Raw genomic sequence first — 16545 nt, 5'->3', positions numbered from 1 at the left:
TGGCTAGACTTAGACTCCAGTACTTGGTCAAGTGGAAAGGTTATTGCCAGGAGGATAATTCTTGGGTCTCTGCTTCCGATATTCATGCCGAGAGATTGGTTCATGCTTTTCACCGGGCTCATACAGATCGGCCTGGTGGTGTGGATGAGAGTTCGGTGACCCCTCCTCAAGGGGGGGGGGTACTGTTGTGAGCTCTCTTGATCCGACTTTTGAGGTAAGGCTCCCTCTGGTGGATACTGCTTGTAGTGGTGGTGATCAACATGATGTTAACCGAACAGCTGCAGAAGATAATTGGAGGAGTGGTGGTAGTGACTGGGACTCCATAAGCGAGCAGACTTCTCTCAGTGACAGCCGGTGATACTCCTTTCTTTGCTTAATGAGGATTTGTCTCCTGCCTGATCCTGCAATTTTTCAGCTAAGTGTCATTCGCTAAACCCTTTGCATCTGTTTTTGCCTTGCTGTCAGGGGTCAGCTTGCTCCACCTGGGGCTTCTGGCTCCTGCCCTGTATTTTTGTATCTTGTGTTTGTTTGCTCAGTCCCATGCTGTATTAGCCTGTTGCTAGCCACCAGTTCACACCTGAGTGCTGATATAGTGGGGACGAGGTTGTTCAAGCCTCAGCATTTTTGTACTTGAGTCGTGTTGGAATTATTAGGGTTTTTGCGTGATTGCAGACAGTGCCTTTTCTGTCCTGTCCTATCTAGTCAGTGCAGGCCCCATCATTTGCTCAGTCTATTTTCTGTCTGTGTTTGTGCTTCATCTTGTCTCACCGACAATATATGTTTGGGGGCTGTCTATTCCTTTGGGGGATCTGCTCCAGAGCAGTTTAGATTTCATGTTTCTGTCTTTAGGCTTAGTTAGTCTTCCGGCTGTGGCAAGGCCTCTAGGGCAAAGTAGGACCGCTCCATGGCTACTGCTAGTTGTGTTCTTAAGATCAGGGGTCGGCAATCCGCTGAGCGACCAACCTCTCTGGTGTTCTGGTGGCATAGCCTATTGCGCTCTCCTCCTCGGTGACTCATTTATAACACTAATGTGTATGGGGTCCCAGACAGATGATTGTTGGGGGAATTAGGCTACGTTCCGATTATGAGATTTTGGTGAGTTTTTGATGTTCTACACCTATTATTCACATTAGGTTACTTGCCATTTTCATTGCATTTTTTAACATGCGCTTTTATTGTGTTTTTGACGCTGTTGTTTTTGTACCTTTTGGGTGTGTCATACTTTAAATAAAGCTGCTATGTTTTTTATACTTCCTGGTATTTGGCTTTGACAAAAATTTACTGACATACGTAGGTACAGATTTTAAGTGTTTTTGATGCGATTGGGTGTTTTTTACCTGCGGAATTTCTGCACCTAACACAAGTCTATGGGGAAATTCTGCGGAGAACCCGCAAGAGAAATTGACATGCTGCAGATCTGAAATACAAACACTGTGTTAAAAAAGAAGCAAAATGGTCATGAGGTTTTTAAACATCCCATCCACTTTGCTAGAACTGTAAGACGTTGCATTTTTGAAGAAGTAAAAATATGCATCATCAAAAACGCACCAAAAGCTCATCACGTGAACGTAGCCTGCAGGATCTAGCATGTCCAGTTCCAGATTGCGGCTCCACCAGAGGAGTCTGGCAGCCCTGCGGCAGAGAAGATAGGAGTGCTCGGCAGATCACTGGCTCCTGTGTACGAATGAGTTGGGCGAGATAGCTGCCAGGCAAACGATTGGCAGAACCGTCATTCACACAATGGCCATCTAAAGTGTATGGGGGACTGAAGTGTCAGTGTCCAACCTGCTGTTTTGTAAGGAAATCCCCACAAAAATTGGGGGATCTACCAACATATTTCTGATGCTTATGGCCACCTCAGTTTTCTAGACAATTGATTGACGTCATTGTTTCTACTTATCGCAAGAAAATAAGAGAAAATACAGAATCTTATTTTCCTTATAGAAAAAGCATCAGGAAGTCTCCAAACACATTAGTTAATGTTATATGCCACGAAACAAGAATAATGAAGTTAATCTGGGACTGTGCCACTTACATACCTTCTATACATCGGCAGCCATCTTGTAACACCCAAGCATACATATCCACCTTTGACTGAGACAGAAGTTGGTCCCCAGTTAAGTAAGTATTATGAGATGATGCAATGTAATAATTGCACAGAGGCTGCTCCATATCCTGGTAAATTTCACAATGTAAAGGGTTAAATATGTCACCTGCTGGGCCTCTCATGAAACTGGTAAAACCTTTAGGGAAAAATAAAACAAAGCAATTTGGTGAGAAACACAATAATCCTAAACTACAAGCATACGAAGCAAAATCGTGCGGATAAAGTAAAAGAGCAAGGAGCGCGAGTACAGCGTGTGACAAAGAAAAGTGTGCGTCATCACAACACGACACAGCTGGCAGCTATTCTCCTTACAACTCCATAGAGCTTTCGGAGTATCCATCCTACAACGATGAAAGGTAAGGACTGCCACTGGCACCTACTGAAGCTAAAAGCCTTAGCTTTAATTGCGAACTGCTATAGCACGAGCATTCCCAACTATATCACAGAAGCACACGCACTTCTGGCCATAACCCTGTCTTGAGAGCTACAAATATTCATTAAGGGTTGGGAGTGAGTCTGCTTCTATTATGGCCCGAAAGATTACTTAAAAACAGCTTGAAAGGCTATTTCTCTCCATGTCTTTTGTAAAATGACTTGCTAGCCATGGTTTCATTGTTTTGAGCATTTTTCTCACTTCAGGCTTCGAAAAAACAAAGTTCAATGTCATTTTTAAAATAAATCAGCAAAAATGGTTGAAACACTCTTCAAAACCACTTTATGTTACGAAAAACTCATCAAGATACTCCCCAAGGGAATGTGCACACGGGGTCTTTTAGAGACCGCCGAAACTGCTGAGGTTTTTAAGGCAAAGCCACTTTAAGAGAACAATGGCTTTCCTAAAGATGGGCTTTCAGAACGTATTCAGATGTTTTTGTGGCGCCACTGTCATCTTTTACACTCCACTTTCGAGTATACGACTGCACAGTAGCAGCTTTCGGCGATCTGATTTTTTGGAGGAAGGTACAGTGACTGAAAAATGGCATTTGTGACCTTTTTCTTTTTTTTCTCTTTAGGACGTTTAACATACGGGGTTACTTAATTTAAAAATTTTCATAGATTTTACTTTTACAGAAGCAGACAACAGCAATTTTTCTGTTTAATTCTTTTTGAATTGGGAAAATTATTTTATAATCTTAAAACTTAATTTTTAATTTATCTTTTAGCCTTCTTAGGTGACCTGAAGCTGCAATTTTCTTCTATATTATAATATCACGGTAAATTCCACAGTCTGTCATTTCAGGGGCATCTACGAAGGCTGCTGATAACTTGTGTATGACTATAGCTAATGATTTTGTCTGTAAAATTAGTTATGGAGAACAAGGGAATCTGTAAGTAAGATCACTCTCCCCTCCAATCACATATAATGCATGCTGGTCTTTGAAATGGAAATCATCAACACCTTTATATCTTCTATGTGTTGCTGCATACCAAGTAATTAGCATTTTCATTGTTATGGTGTAAGTGCCATGGGCATGGCCAAGAACTTAAGGAGCCACTGCCTCCCAATGATTTTTTTTTTTCTGTCCAGCACCATCCTCTTCAGCTTGATTGACCACGGGCAGCACGGAGGCTCAGTGGTTAGCCTCCCAATGATTTGGGAGCTGGGGTCCTGGGTTCGAATCCCACCAAGGACAACATTTGCAAGGAGTTTGTATGTTCTCCCCGTGTTTGCGTGGGTTTCCTCCGGGTACTCCGGTTTCCTCCCACACTCCAAAGACATACTGATAGGGAATTTAGATTGTGAGCCCCCATCGGGGACAGTGATGAAAATGTGTGCAAACTGTAAAGCGCTGCGGAATATGTTAGCGCTATATAAAAATAAAAAAAATAAATAAAATAAATTGACCGCTCACTGTCTCAGTTCCTTGCTTGATATCTGACATCACACAGGCAGTGAATTGGCCATTAAGCTAGAGTCTCACTATGTGTTCATTAAAGCAGGGTTCCCCAACTCCAGTCCTCAAGGCCCACCAACAGATGATGTTTTCAGGATTTCCTTTGTATTGCACAGGTGAAGCAATTATCAGGAGGGGGCTTATCTACAGCATTACAGAATGCTGTACATAAGCCCCTGATGTCGGTGTCGGCAGCTGATAGATGAAAAATAGGGTGTTTTCACGGACACACGGTCCATGTGCAAAACATGGAGACATGTCAGTGTTTGTGGGAGCGTATGGTCCGCAAACCTGCTGAACACGGCACACGGAGAACAGTTCACACTGTCCTCCCTGTTCACGGCGCTACTGTAAGCCGCTGTTCCCCGCAGCTGTCATTCTTCTCTCCTGCTCTGCCGGCAACAGCGAGCAGGAGAGAAAGAATGAATGGAAACCCGATCAATGGCCCCTTACCAGCCTGAGAATAGCAGCCCCCAGCTGTGAGTTTTGCCGGGTTGGTTCACAAACAGAGGGGGACCCCACGTCGGGTTTTCATTCATTCTTTCTCTCCTGCTCACTGTTGCCGGCAGAGCAGGAGAGAAGAATGACAACCGCGTTCAGCACCAGCCGCCGAGGAACAGCTCTTACTGTAGCGCCTTCTTCACCGGCGGCCGTCCGTGTGGACACGGTTGCACCACGTATCCACACGGACATGGATAGCTCCGGTACCGTTTTTCCGGTACCGGAAATATCTGGACGTGTGAAACCGCCCTTAAACAGTGTTGGGTTTTGTTTTTCTTTCCTCAAATAAACCTTATCCATAAATGACACTTTGTGGAACTATGCAGAATAAAAGAAAAGCTTCAATAAATTGCCAAACTATTGATGTGGAAACCTGTATGGAAAGTTTTACAGAAACTCAAAAGGTTTCACATGGTTGCCAGTTCTGATCAAATCAGGGAATCCATCGATCGGAGGTGAGGGCACACAACCAGTGTCTGTTAGTGAACCAACTTGTCTGAATCTCAGATGGCCAGTTACAAGTTTTTATTACAACCACAGTAATAAGAGAAAGGGAATAGCTTCACATTACCTAAAAAACAAGATATTTTAATTGGGAATAACAAAGTCGTAAATGATGAATTCTGCAGAAGTCCTTGAAACGACCTCTATCCAATTAACTATACTTTTAAAAACAAAAGGAAACTTAACACAAAGACACCTCTATATACGATATAACGTCCTGTGTTACTGATTTTATGAAGAATACTTATAAAGCTAGCATTAAAATACAAAATTATCAAGGATATATACGGTAGATATATTTAATTGTCTAAATAATAATAAAAGTATTAAATATTTACCATAACACTATTCAACAGCTAACACTTCTATAGTAGGTACCCATAGAAATATCAGCAAGTGAAAATTCAGGAAGAGAAAGCCTATATCGCCACTTATCACAGCAGAATAGTGTAAGAAGAACGGAGCATCTAAGATTTGACCTATTTTTTAGTTTTGGGCTAATGGATACAGCCTCAAATGTTAAATAAACTTAGTTTCAGAATTAGCGTACCATCTGTGACCTTGTTTTTACAACCTTAGGGCTTCTGCAACTAATGTAGCGTCCAAAGAAAATAAGAATCATTTCCAATTCATTAGTTAATATAATGTTCCCGAACATTCTGTGGCTGAAACCAAGCCTCGCACTTTGCACAACAGCTATTGTACCCAGGCAGCCGTGCCTGCCCAGCGTCACTGGCAAATCGTGATTACTAGATGGCACAAATCAGCTCGGAGGAGCAGAATGCTACATCAGGCAAAGGCACAGTCACATTATGTAAGAAGATAGAAAAAAACTAAACTTACATTACTTATATTAAGTAAATTTCTATTATTTATTGCGCAGAAATGTATCTATAATCTCTCACTTCTTGGTATTTGTGTATCTAAACCACTGTTTAGTAATGTAAAGTAAATTGGGCAGTGTGCACACGTGGAGTATTTGCAGCAGATTTTCTACTGCAAAAACCACAGTGTTTGGACAATAGATGCTTTTGTTTCGCATTTTTACATGTGTTTTTCATGCGTTTTTTTTCCCCCCATTTATTAAAAGAAGCAGCCAAACTGCTGAAACATGGATTTTTGTGAGTACTCACCGTAAAATCATTTTCTCCGAGACGCTCATTGGGGGACACAGAGACTGTGGGTGTGTGCTACAGCCGTCTGGAGGCTGACACTAGGCATACAAAAAACAAGTTAGCTCCTCCTCCGCCGCATACACCCTCGCCCCGATAGCGGGCGGAAACCAGTTTAGTGCAAAAGCAGTAGGAGAACATCCATAAATTAGCCTTAATGCAGAAAATCATATGTCTGAAAAAGGACCACCCTACATTAAATAAGGAATTATACTAATTAAATAAACAAGAGCCAACTGGCTATTCAGGGTGGGTGCTGTGTCCCCCAATGAGCGTCTCGGAGAAAAGGATTTTACGGTGAGTACTCACAAAAATCCATGTTTCTCCTTCGTCTCATTGGGGGACACAGAGACTGTGGTATGTCCTAAAGCAGTCCCTGGGTGGGAGGACAACTCACCGATCCAAGCCGCATGCCCTTCTGTCGAAAGGTGTGCCACTGCTGCTTGGAGAATTTTCCTACCCAGGCTCGCATACGACAAGGCCTGAGTATGCACATTGTAATGCTTACAAAAAGTGTGCAGGCTGGACCAGGTTGCTGCTTTGCATACCTGCTCTGCCGAAGCCTGGTGCCGAAGCGCCCAAAAGGCGCCCACTGCCCGAGTAGAGTGCGCCCTTATCCCTGTTGGAATCGGTGCGCCTCTAATACGGTAAGCCTCCTTAATAGTTAGGCGAATCCATCTGGCTATGGTTGACCGTGAGGCTGCGAGACCCTTCCTGCGCCCTTCGGGAATCACAAACAATGAGTCCGTCTGGCGAAAAGGTGCTGTCCTTGACACATACTTCCTGAGAGCTCTTACCAGATCTAAAGAGTGGAGCGCCCTTTCAACTCTGTACTGGCGCTGGACAAAACGAAGGCAGAACAATGTCCTCATTAATATGGAAAGAGGACACGACCTTCAGCAGAAAAGGTGGCGGTGGTCTAAGGACTACTTTATCCTTAAAAAAAGTCAGAAAAGGAGCTCTGCAAGATAATGCTCCTAACTCCGAGACCCGCCTAATGGAAGTTATGACTACCAAGAATACAACCTTCCTGGAGAGATATGACAAAGAAATTTCCTGTAACGGTTCAAACGGGGCTTGCTGTAGGACACCCAGGACCAGGTTAAGGTCCCAGGCGTCTATGGGAGCTCTATAGGGGGGCACCAAATGAGAGACCCCCTGAATGAACGTCCTGACCTGCATATTGGTAGCAATCTTTCGCTGAAAAAGGACCGACAAGGCTGATATCTGCCTCCTAAGGGAACTCGGCGCCAACCCTGCGTCTAGGCCGGACTGCAGAAAAGCCAGGATGTTAGGGACAGAAAAGGATAATGGCGCAACCTCATGTTCTCGACACCAATGAAAGAAAACCTTCCAAGTGTTGTGATAAATTTTCGCCGAGGCCGGCTTCCGGGCGCTAACCATTGTCGCAACCACTTCACGCCCAAATCCCGCCTGGGTCAGAATCCAAGATTCAATGGCCATGCCGTCAAAGCCAGGGCCCCTAAGTTCGGGTGGCAGATCGGCCCGAGACAGTAAGTCTGGCCGTTCCGGTAGACACCAAGGCACGTCTGCGAGGAGCTGCACTAGATCCGCGTACCATACTCGACGGGGCCAGTCCGGGGCCAGCAGAATTGCCGGGACCCCCTCTGTCTTGATCTTTCTGATGACCCTTGGGAGAAGCGGCAGTGGGGGGGAAACAGGTATGGGAGCCGAAACTGGCTCCACGGTAGGACCAACGCATCCACCGCGATTGCTCGCGGGTCCTGAGACCGAGCAACAAACGTGCCCACCTTGGCGTTCTCCCTGGACGCCATCAGATCCACGTCTGGAGTCCCCCAACGTTGGCAAATCTGCTGGAAGACCTCGGTGTGAAGGGACCATTCCCCGGCCGCGATGCCCTGCCGGCTTAGGAAATCTGCTGCCCAATTTTCCACACCTGGAATGTGAACTGCTGAGATTACCGAGTGGTGCCTCTCGGCCCAACGGAGCACATGCTCTATCTCGCGCATGGTTGCCCTGCTGCGCGTGCCTCCCTGGTGATTCACGTACGCCACTGCCGTAGCGTAGTCTGACTGAACCCGGACTGGGCGTCCTGCTAGCAAGTGCTGAAAACGCTGCAGCTCCAACCGCACCGCCCGAATCTCCAACAGGTTGATCGGAAGACGCGCCTCTTGAGGCGACCATTGCCCCAGGGCCGTGTGATGCCGGAAGATTTCCCCCCAGCCGAAAAGACTTGCATCGGTCGTGATTACCAACCAATGATCTGGGGGAAAAGGCTTCCCCTGACGAAGAGAGGAGTCGCGTGTCCACCATTGAAGTGCCCGTCGAACCTGAGAGGGAAACCTGCACTGATGATCGAGGGAGAACGGACTCCCGTCCCAAGCCGCTAAGAGAGCATGCTGCAGGGGACGGAGATGAAATTGAGCAAACGGAATTGCTTCCATCGCCGCCACCATCCTTCCTAGAACCCTCATCCCGAACCGGATAGTGTGAGGGCCCGGTTGTTGAAGACTTCGGACTCCCTGCCGGAGCGCCCGAGCCTTGTCCTGAGGGAGAATTACCAACCCTCGGGAAGTGTCGAAAATCATCCCCAGGAATAGAATCCTCTGAGCTGGGGTAAGGGATGACTTCTTCCCGTTGATCAACCATCCTAGGCGAGATAGGGTATCCAGTGTGATGCTGACATTCTCCTCGCATGCCCGAAAGGACGGCCCCTTTACTAAGAGGTCGTCTAAGTACGGCAAAACCACTATGCCCCGAGAATGTAGAACGGTCATGACGACCGCCATCACTTTCGTGAATATCCTGGGGGCCGTGGCCAACCCGAAAGGTAGGGCCACAAATTGAAAATGCCGACCATCGATTGCAAACCGAAGGAACCTTTGATGCGGGGGAAAAATAGGGATGTGCAGGTAGGCATCCTGGACATCGATCGAGGCTAAATATTCTCCATGCTCCATGGACGATATGACCGACCGGAGAGATTCCATGCGAAAACGCCTGACCCTGATGAACCTGTTCAGGATCTTTAAGTCCAGAACCGGCCTTACTGTTCCGTCCTTCTTGGGGACTGCGAACAGATTGGAATAAAATCCTTGGGTCTTCTCGCACTCTGGTACAGGGACAATGACCACGTTGCGCCACAACACCTCGATGGCCCCTAGCAATGCCTCTTCCTGGGATTACGTTTTGGGAAGCCGGGAAAGAAAAAATCGTCTTGGCGGATCTTTGACAAACTCTATTTTGTACCCGGAACACACTAATTCTGCCACCCATGCGTCGCGCGCCACCGCGACCCAAACGCGGCAGAACCTGCGCAGACGTCCGCCTACTCTGCTGTCCTCGGGTACTAGATGCCTCGAGTCATTTCGCTGAGGTCTTCTGGACCTGGCCCCCCTTGATCTGGGCGGGCGGCCCCGCATCCTACCCAGTGGGTTGGTTCTATACGTGACCTGACATTCCTTGTCTTGGCTATAACGGGCTGGGGCAGAGGTACTGGCCGCTGCCATCCACCCGGGGGTGCGAAATGCTCGAAAGCGTGCCTGAGGTTGACAAAAAGGCGGCCTAATCTTTTGCTGTGGAAGGAAGCTGCTTTTTCCCCCTGTAGCATCTGAAATGAGCTTGTCTAATTTCTCCCCAAATAGCCGATTACCCTGAAAAGGCAGGGAAGTCAACGACTTCTTAGAAATAGAATCAGCCCGCCATAACCTTAACCACAAGGCTCTCCTAATGGCGATTGCATTTGCTGCCGCTAGAGCCGCGCCATTAGCCGCATCCAAGGATGCATTAATTAAATAGTCACCCGCCATCGCGATCTGACTTGCTATCTCAGCCACTTCCGTCGGCAAATCTCTAACCTGTAGGACCTTGTTTAAAGATTCTGACCATGACATCATGGCTTTGGCTACCCACGTTGCCGCAAAAGAAGGAAAGAGCGCTGATCCCGATGCCTCATACACCGAGCGAGCTAAACCTTCTTTGAGTCGATCCGTGGGGTCCTTAATGGAAGAACTGCTAGGTACTGACAAGAAGGACCTTGAAGCCAGGCGTGACACTGGGGGATCCACTACCGGAGATTCCGCCCATTTTTTACAAAGTTCTGATGCGAACGGATATCTCGTTTCCAGCGTTTTCTGTCCTGAAAAACGTTTGTCTGGACATTCCCTATGCCGCTGCACTATATCCTCGAACTCAGGATGAGTGCTAAATACTCTATGTGGTCTCCTGCTCTTCTTAAAGGATACCTTATGACCTGCGGTTAGGGAGACATCATCGTCAATACCCAGAGTCTGATTGACTGCTTCAATAAGACTGTCTACCGTCTCCCGGTACCCCGGGGTATCCAGGTCCAAGGATTCTTCCCAGTCATCACCTGAACTCTGCTCGCTCCCAGAAAATGGTGACGGTGAGTGAGATGCCGCACTCACGGATGCCGAGTCACCGGAGGGGCCTGGAGACGCAGTACGGGCTCTTTTCCTGTGCGTCTGCCTAGAGAGTGTGCGGCCCCTACAGGCCGGAGGCTCTTGTGAGGTGGATGACCCCTCCCAAACAGGCGAGCCGTCGTCTCTACCCCTATCCGGGGCCTGAAGGGTCTCAATCGCCTTCGTGAGTGAAACCATGGACCGAGAGAGTGATAACGCCCCTTCTGGGGGATCCAGACCCCTGGGCTCTGTCGCAGGGGAGGGCTCCTGGGCGTGTTCGGAGTCGCAGGCTTCACATAACTTAATAGTCTGCGCTCATGGGAACATAACCCCACAGGAAACGCATGCGGCATAAAGGAACGTGTGCGTTTTTCCTTTTCCAGACATACTGCTGGCGTCGGCCCACACACAAAAAATCCCTTAAAGGTTTGGGGGGGGTAGGAGGAGGGGGAGGAGGGTACCCTGTAGTGCCCTAGTGTGGCTCCAGGACGGGGTTGCACTTACTCGCTCCTGCGCGTCTCTCCCCGTGCTTCAGTTCGCCTGCCTCACTCCTGGTAGGCTGCGATTCTTCTGTTATCGCGGCCTACCCTGCCTTGCTGCCGGGGCCTCAATTTAATCCAGCGCCCGCCCTGGAGATGCCGGAAATTACGTCACGCGCAGGGCGGCGCTTTCGCCCGCGGCCCAGGCCGAAGCCGCGGGCTAAACTTAGAAACGGTCTGCCCGACCGCTACCCCGGCTGCCCGCCTCCCCATGCCCGGCTGGCGATGGGGGCGGCGCCGGAAATTACGTGCGCCCAGGGCGGTGCTTCCACCCGCGGCCCAGGCCGAAGCCGCGGGCTAAATTTAGAAACGGTCCGCCCGACCGCTACCCCGGCTGCCCGCCTCCCCATGCCTGGCTGGTGACGGGGGGCGGCGCCGGAAATGACATGCGCCCAGTGCGGCACTTCCGCCCGCGGCCCAGACCGAAGCCGCAGGCTAAATTAGAGCCGGTCCGCCCGCTTGGCACGCCGGCAGACCGCTACCTCGTCCGGCTGCAGCTCCCCCCACTTCTCCCGGACCGCGCCAATACCCGGAGGAAGGCGAACCAGTTTAGAGGAGCAGAAAGGGGGGGTGAGGGAAGGGGGGAAGCGTGCCCCAGACTTCTCCGAAAACGCTGCCCAGGGCCTTCCACTCGCTCCAGCACATACCTGAGGTACATTGTTTAAGACGGTGCAGGCACCCTAGCTCCGACCGCCTTGCAGGGGCGAGGAGAGGGACCATCTGCCGCCATGCAGCACCGCCATCATGCGTTGGTGGAGTCATGGGGGCCGCACAGACTAGTCTTGTGCCTCTGTGCAAGCCCATGGTTTCAATACCTAGGGGTGGACAGGGCTAAGTCTGGCATAATGTCCCACGTCGCGGGAGAGGAAACGTGGAGGGACACTCGCACGTGGTCGCCCATTGTTGGTTTGGGGAAATCGGATCCTTTCAATAGGATGCGTTGCCCCTCTTATCTTCATAAAACAAAAAACAAAGAAAAAAATAGATGTCTGGGGAAAAGTCCCAGTTATGTCCCTCAGTGCGGGAAAGGATACGCGGAGGCGATACTCAACGCGTGCTCGCCCGTTGTTGGTTTGGGGAGATCGGACCCTTTCTATAGGATCCGTCGCCCCTGTCTCATCTTCATGGTAAACTAGAAAAAAATTAGTCTGGAGAGATCCAGACTGCGTGTGCCTCCATAAGACAATAAGCAAAAAACTGGTTTCCGCCCGCTATCAGGGCGAGGGTGTATGCGGCGGAGGAGGAGCCAACTTGTTTTTTGTATGCCTAGTGTCAGCCTCCAGACGGCAGTAGCACACACCCACAGTCTCTGTGTCCCCCAGTGAGACGATGGAGAAAGAATTGATCGGTGCTTCATATCAGCAAGGGAAAAAAAGCAGCAAGTGCATGAGATTTCAGATAAAAAACTCTTTTCTACTTTATTTTTCCAACAATACAAAATTATTTACAAATGTGATGTTTTGCACTGGTTGTAATGTGATCAACTATTTTCTACTTGTCACATCCCATTGACAGAAGTGGAACTGTTCAATTTTTTTTTCTAAACTTGAACAAGCCCTTTAATATTGAGTAGATTTTCCCCTATCAACTTTTTTCAGTACCTCGATGTGGTTGTGTTAAAGATAATTTAGTTATCTATTACTTACGGTACCTTCCCCAGGTCCGGTGCTGCATCTCCGTCGCTGTTCCATTGATTGTGTACAGGCTGCAATAGTGAGGTCATGCCAATCGTTAGGCTCAGGTGTTCGTGCCTACTACATTGGCAGAGTCGCTGAGCAAAGTGATTGGCTGCAGTGTTGTTGAAGTACCATCGACAATCCAAACTGTACAGAATTACTGGAGCAGTGGCAGAGATGCAGCGCTAGACCCAGTAAGGGTGAAAAACTGGAAAGGAGGAAACCCCTTAAATGCTTATAGCCTACCACATGATCTTAGGTTGGTGCATATTGTATGTTCTCAACATACAGATTTGGTTAGAAAACACCAATGTTTACACTGATTTGGATAAAAATATTGAATCAGAAAGACAATGAGCCCAAGAATAAGGCAGAGTGATGGTGTCGGGGTCGTAAACGACAATGAATCCTCATTCACCAGTCATTCCAAATCATTGTGCGAGCGCAGAACATCTGGTACCGATTAAGAATGACTCAGACATGCAGCTGATTCAGTCTTAGCTAATGTCCTGCATCCACACCTGTCAGGAGCAGTACAACAACTGGCTTTTATTTACAAATACACAATACTATATTGAGTGTTAGGGGCATTAGGCGGGGTTTATGCAGTATACATCTTGTGTCCAGTCTCTCTCTGATTCGTCAAAACGTCTCCCGATGGTTACTTCTTCTTCACATTCCTGAGTTATCTTTTTTAGGAGAAATGAAACTTAACTTAACTCTTTAGACACTGAATTTAAGTGAAAGTGAACACTGGCAGCCATCTTTAATACAGTTACATTTGCATTAGCAAGCAATTAGGAAAAACTTATTGTTTCACAGTATAAAAATATAAAAGTTATATAAGAAAATATATTTTCACCTTGACAATGGCGATTCAGTGGTTGTCTCAGGCGTCTGTGTAGATATTACTCTTGTTGGAATCAGAGTTTTCATGCTCTCCTAATGCAAGTGTGGATTTAATTTTAGAATTTGTCTCTCTTTCCAGATCCTAAAACCATACTGATTTGAAGTAAAAATCCAAAACCTGGAAAACTGCTTTAAAAGGAATCTGTCAGATGGCGACGGCCAGGAATGAAGACGTCATCGCTGCAAGATGGGAGGCGCCGGACCGGACCACGACTCCCTCTGGACCCGAACCAGACCCGGACCACCCACGGGTGAGTATAATCTAACTAATATTTCTTCTCTTTCAGGTAACATCGGGGGCTTATCTACAGCATTACAGAATGCTGTAGATAAGCCCCTGATGCCGGTGGCCACAGCTGTTAGGCAAAAAAATTGATGACAGATTCCCTTTAAAGGGAACCTGTCAGTAGAATGAACCCTCCTAAGGCCAAGGTTCCACCAGCGAATATTCTCTCATCCAAGAGAAACGGGCGATTATGCTAATCACACTCTGATGACAGTGCGTTCCGATTCTCTCCGATGAGGAGGAGAAAAATGTTTTCCATCTTCTCCATTCTGTCAGTCTGAGAAATCAGACTGCACTCAGATCCGCGTGCAGTCTGATGGTTTCCATGCACTTTTTGACTTGCAAAGCCGAGATAGATCCGAACATCAGATCCAACTTGGGCATGTAGCAATTTCTTTCCTTGGACAGACTCTGCCTAGCAAAAACAATCGGACATGTGCACGGCTCCACAGACTAACATTGATTGGGGTTCGATCCAATGTTTTGTTGGATGACACTCAGACCAATATGGTCCTGCTGACCATTTCAGCAGGAAAGTTGAAGAAAATATTTGATGTCTATTCATACCATATCCTACTCCGTTTTAGGCTACCTGTTCTAGGCAGTTGACCAGAGTTTTAAACACACGAAAAGGAGGGAGTGTATAAACTACCACTAAAGAGTATAATCCTTTAAAATAGAATTTTATTAGATCATTCACTAGAATTGAACAAAAAATAACAAACTGCTGGACAATCTGCCCTTTACATTAATTTAGGCTCTCTTGATATTTTCTGCACTTTTGCATTATATTGGTAACACCTGTCCCTCCTTTTCGTGTGTTGAAATGTATTCTTGAGTTTTCTTTCCTTATTATTTAATTTGGGACTTTTTGTACTAAAAGTTGACCAGAGTTGTCTACATTACCTAAATTAATGTAAAGGGCATCGTCACATACATTTTTTTTTTCAATCAGTTTCTGATATTTATTATATGCCAAAATCTGTGTCTAAACTATCCAAAAACTCAGGTGGCAAAGTGTGGGTTGCCAGCATCCTAGGCAGGCATGTGAACTATTAGCACTCCCCAAGACCCTTTCACTGGATTATTGAACCCCTCATCCTCCAAGCATATGGAATTTGAGGAATTTGCAGAGATAATTATAAATCATAGCTTGCACTTTGTCCTTTTAGATCTTATTTTTCAATAACATTTTGAAAATAAAAACTTAGATGTTGCTATACTTTCACTTTTTATTATATTTTGCTGTGGATTTTTTTGTAACAAATTTTTTTTACTTATTACCCTAATCCATGAGCCTAACTCTTACCCTATAGCCTTAAGCCTAACTCTCGTCATTAACCCTAAGCCTAAACCAATTCTTAGCCCAAACCCTAATGTATTCTATGGCTAGAAACATCCTTATCAACCTAAAAGCAAGACGAGCTTATCGGCTACTGCGCTCGATTGAGATGGTAACACACACTTTGAAATTCAGGTTACTGCCTATGCAGAGCTCAGCAGCCAAAATTTAACTCATCTGGCCTGTTGTGCTCTGTAAAACCAGATTGGGAGGACACTCGCTGTGCCATTCCAATAGTTGCAATGCTTGCAGGCACCAATCACTTGACAGTAAGGGCAGGCTGAGGGAGAGCGAATTTGTGCTACCATAGACTTTAGTGCCCAGGACAACCGCCCCTATTGCTACCCCAACTGCATAAACGGCATCCCATTCTTTCAATGGGAAATCTAAGCTTATACGACCAGAACATTTTCTCATGTGGATTTTTTAAATCTACTTTAAATGGTGGTAATCGCGGTGGGCAGACACATAGAGGATGGCCCCTTTAAATGGGAAAAATCCACAAAAAGACAATATTTAAAATGTGAATCAGCCTCTGATTTTTGAGACTGATTTTACTGCAAATACAAGGACAATACGCCACTTAGATTGATCACTGTAAGTCTGCAAACACCTCCCAAATGGATGATGTTACTGCAGGAAAATATGGACGGTTATATATTTCCTTACAGTGGCCAAAATAGGGAAAATGTGGAAATACATAGTGTCAATGTAACACAGGGACTGAGTGTAACAAAGATAGGGCTGCTGCCTATTAATGGCTCACAGAATTAGTATTTTATTCTGATTATTATTACCATTTTCAGAAAAGTAGCACAGATCAGTAAGATGTAAGCGATACCTTCTATTCCGAGCACCTTTTGTTCCTTGTTTTCTTCTGAAACCTCAAACTTCTGTATAACGTCCAGACAGTATTCTGTGGTCACATTATTCATCTGTTTGGAGAAATGACAGCACTGTTTTGTGAGTTTTCTACAGTACCTCGAGTGTTAATTCAGCGGAAAGTCTGGACCCCGGGCTATGGCAGAAATCCCTTTGAAATGCACTGAACCGTAAAGAAACTGTCAGCGCAAACCTTAGAAAGATTGCATTTTAGGAGAACGCCAAAGAATCCTACATCTTATCTACAAAGGATAGAAAGAAGAGGCCTGATAACATGGAGGATCAGATGGAGAAGGACACAGACACTGGTCACTAAAGGCCTCTCGCCC

The 16545-nt window shown here is 46.6% G+C and overlaps 1 protein-coding gene across 4 annotated transcripts in view; it reads right to left on the bottom strand.

Moving 5' to 3' along the window:
- Positions 1–16545, bottom strand: part of PLCH1 (phospholipase C eta 1) — a 370702-nt gene that overhangs the window by 86630 nt on the left and 267527 nt on the right. For all 4 annotated transcript variants that reach the window (XM_073579023.1, XM_073579019.1, XM_073579020.1 and 1 more), the window contains 2 exons: positions 16176–16269; positions 2040–2243 (listed from right to left, as the gene is read on the bottom strand). In XM_073579023.1, coding sequence (XP_073435124.1) covers positions 2040–2243; positions 16176–16269 — 298 coding nt within the window. The remainder of the gene's footprint in view (positions 1–2039; positions 2244–16175; positions 16270–16545) is intronic.

The sequence above is a fragment of the Dendrobates tinctorius genome, unplaced genomic scaffold, assembly GCF_039654945.1.
Source record: "Dendrobates tinctorius isolate UK_male_01 unplaced genomic scaffold, ASM3965494v1 ptg000060l, whole genome shotgun sequence".
Taxonomy (NCBI): Eukaryota; Metazoa; Chordata; class Amphibia; order Anura; family Dendrobatidae; genus Dendrobates; species Dendrobates tinctorius.
The sequence above is the reverse complement of the archived record's forward strand: the minus strand, read 5'-3'. Positions and strand labels throughout refer to the sequence as shown.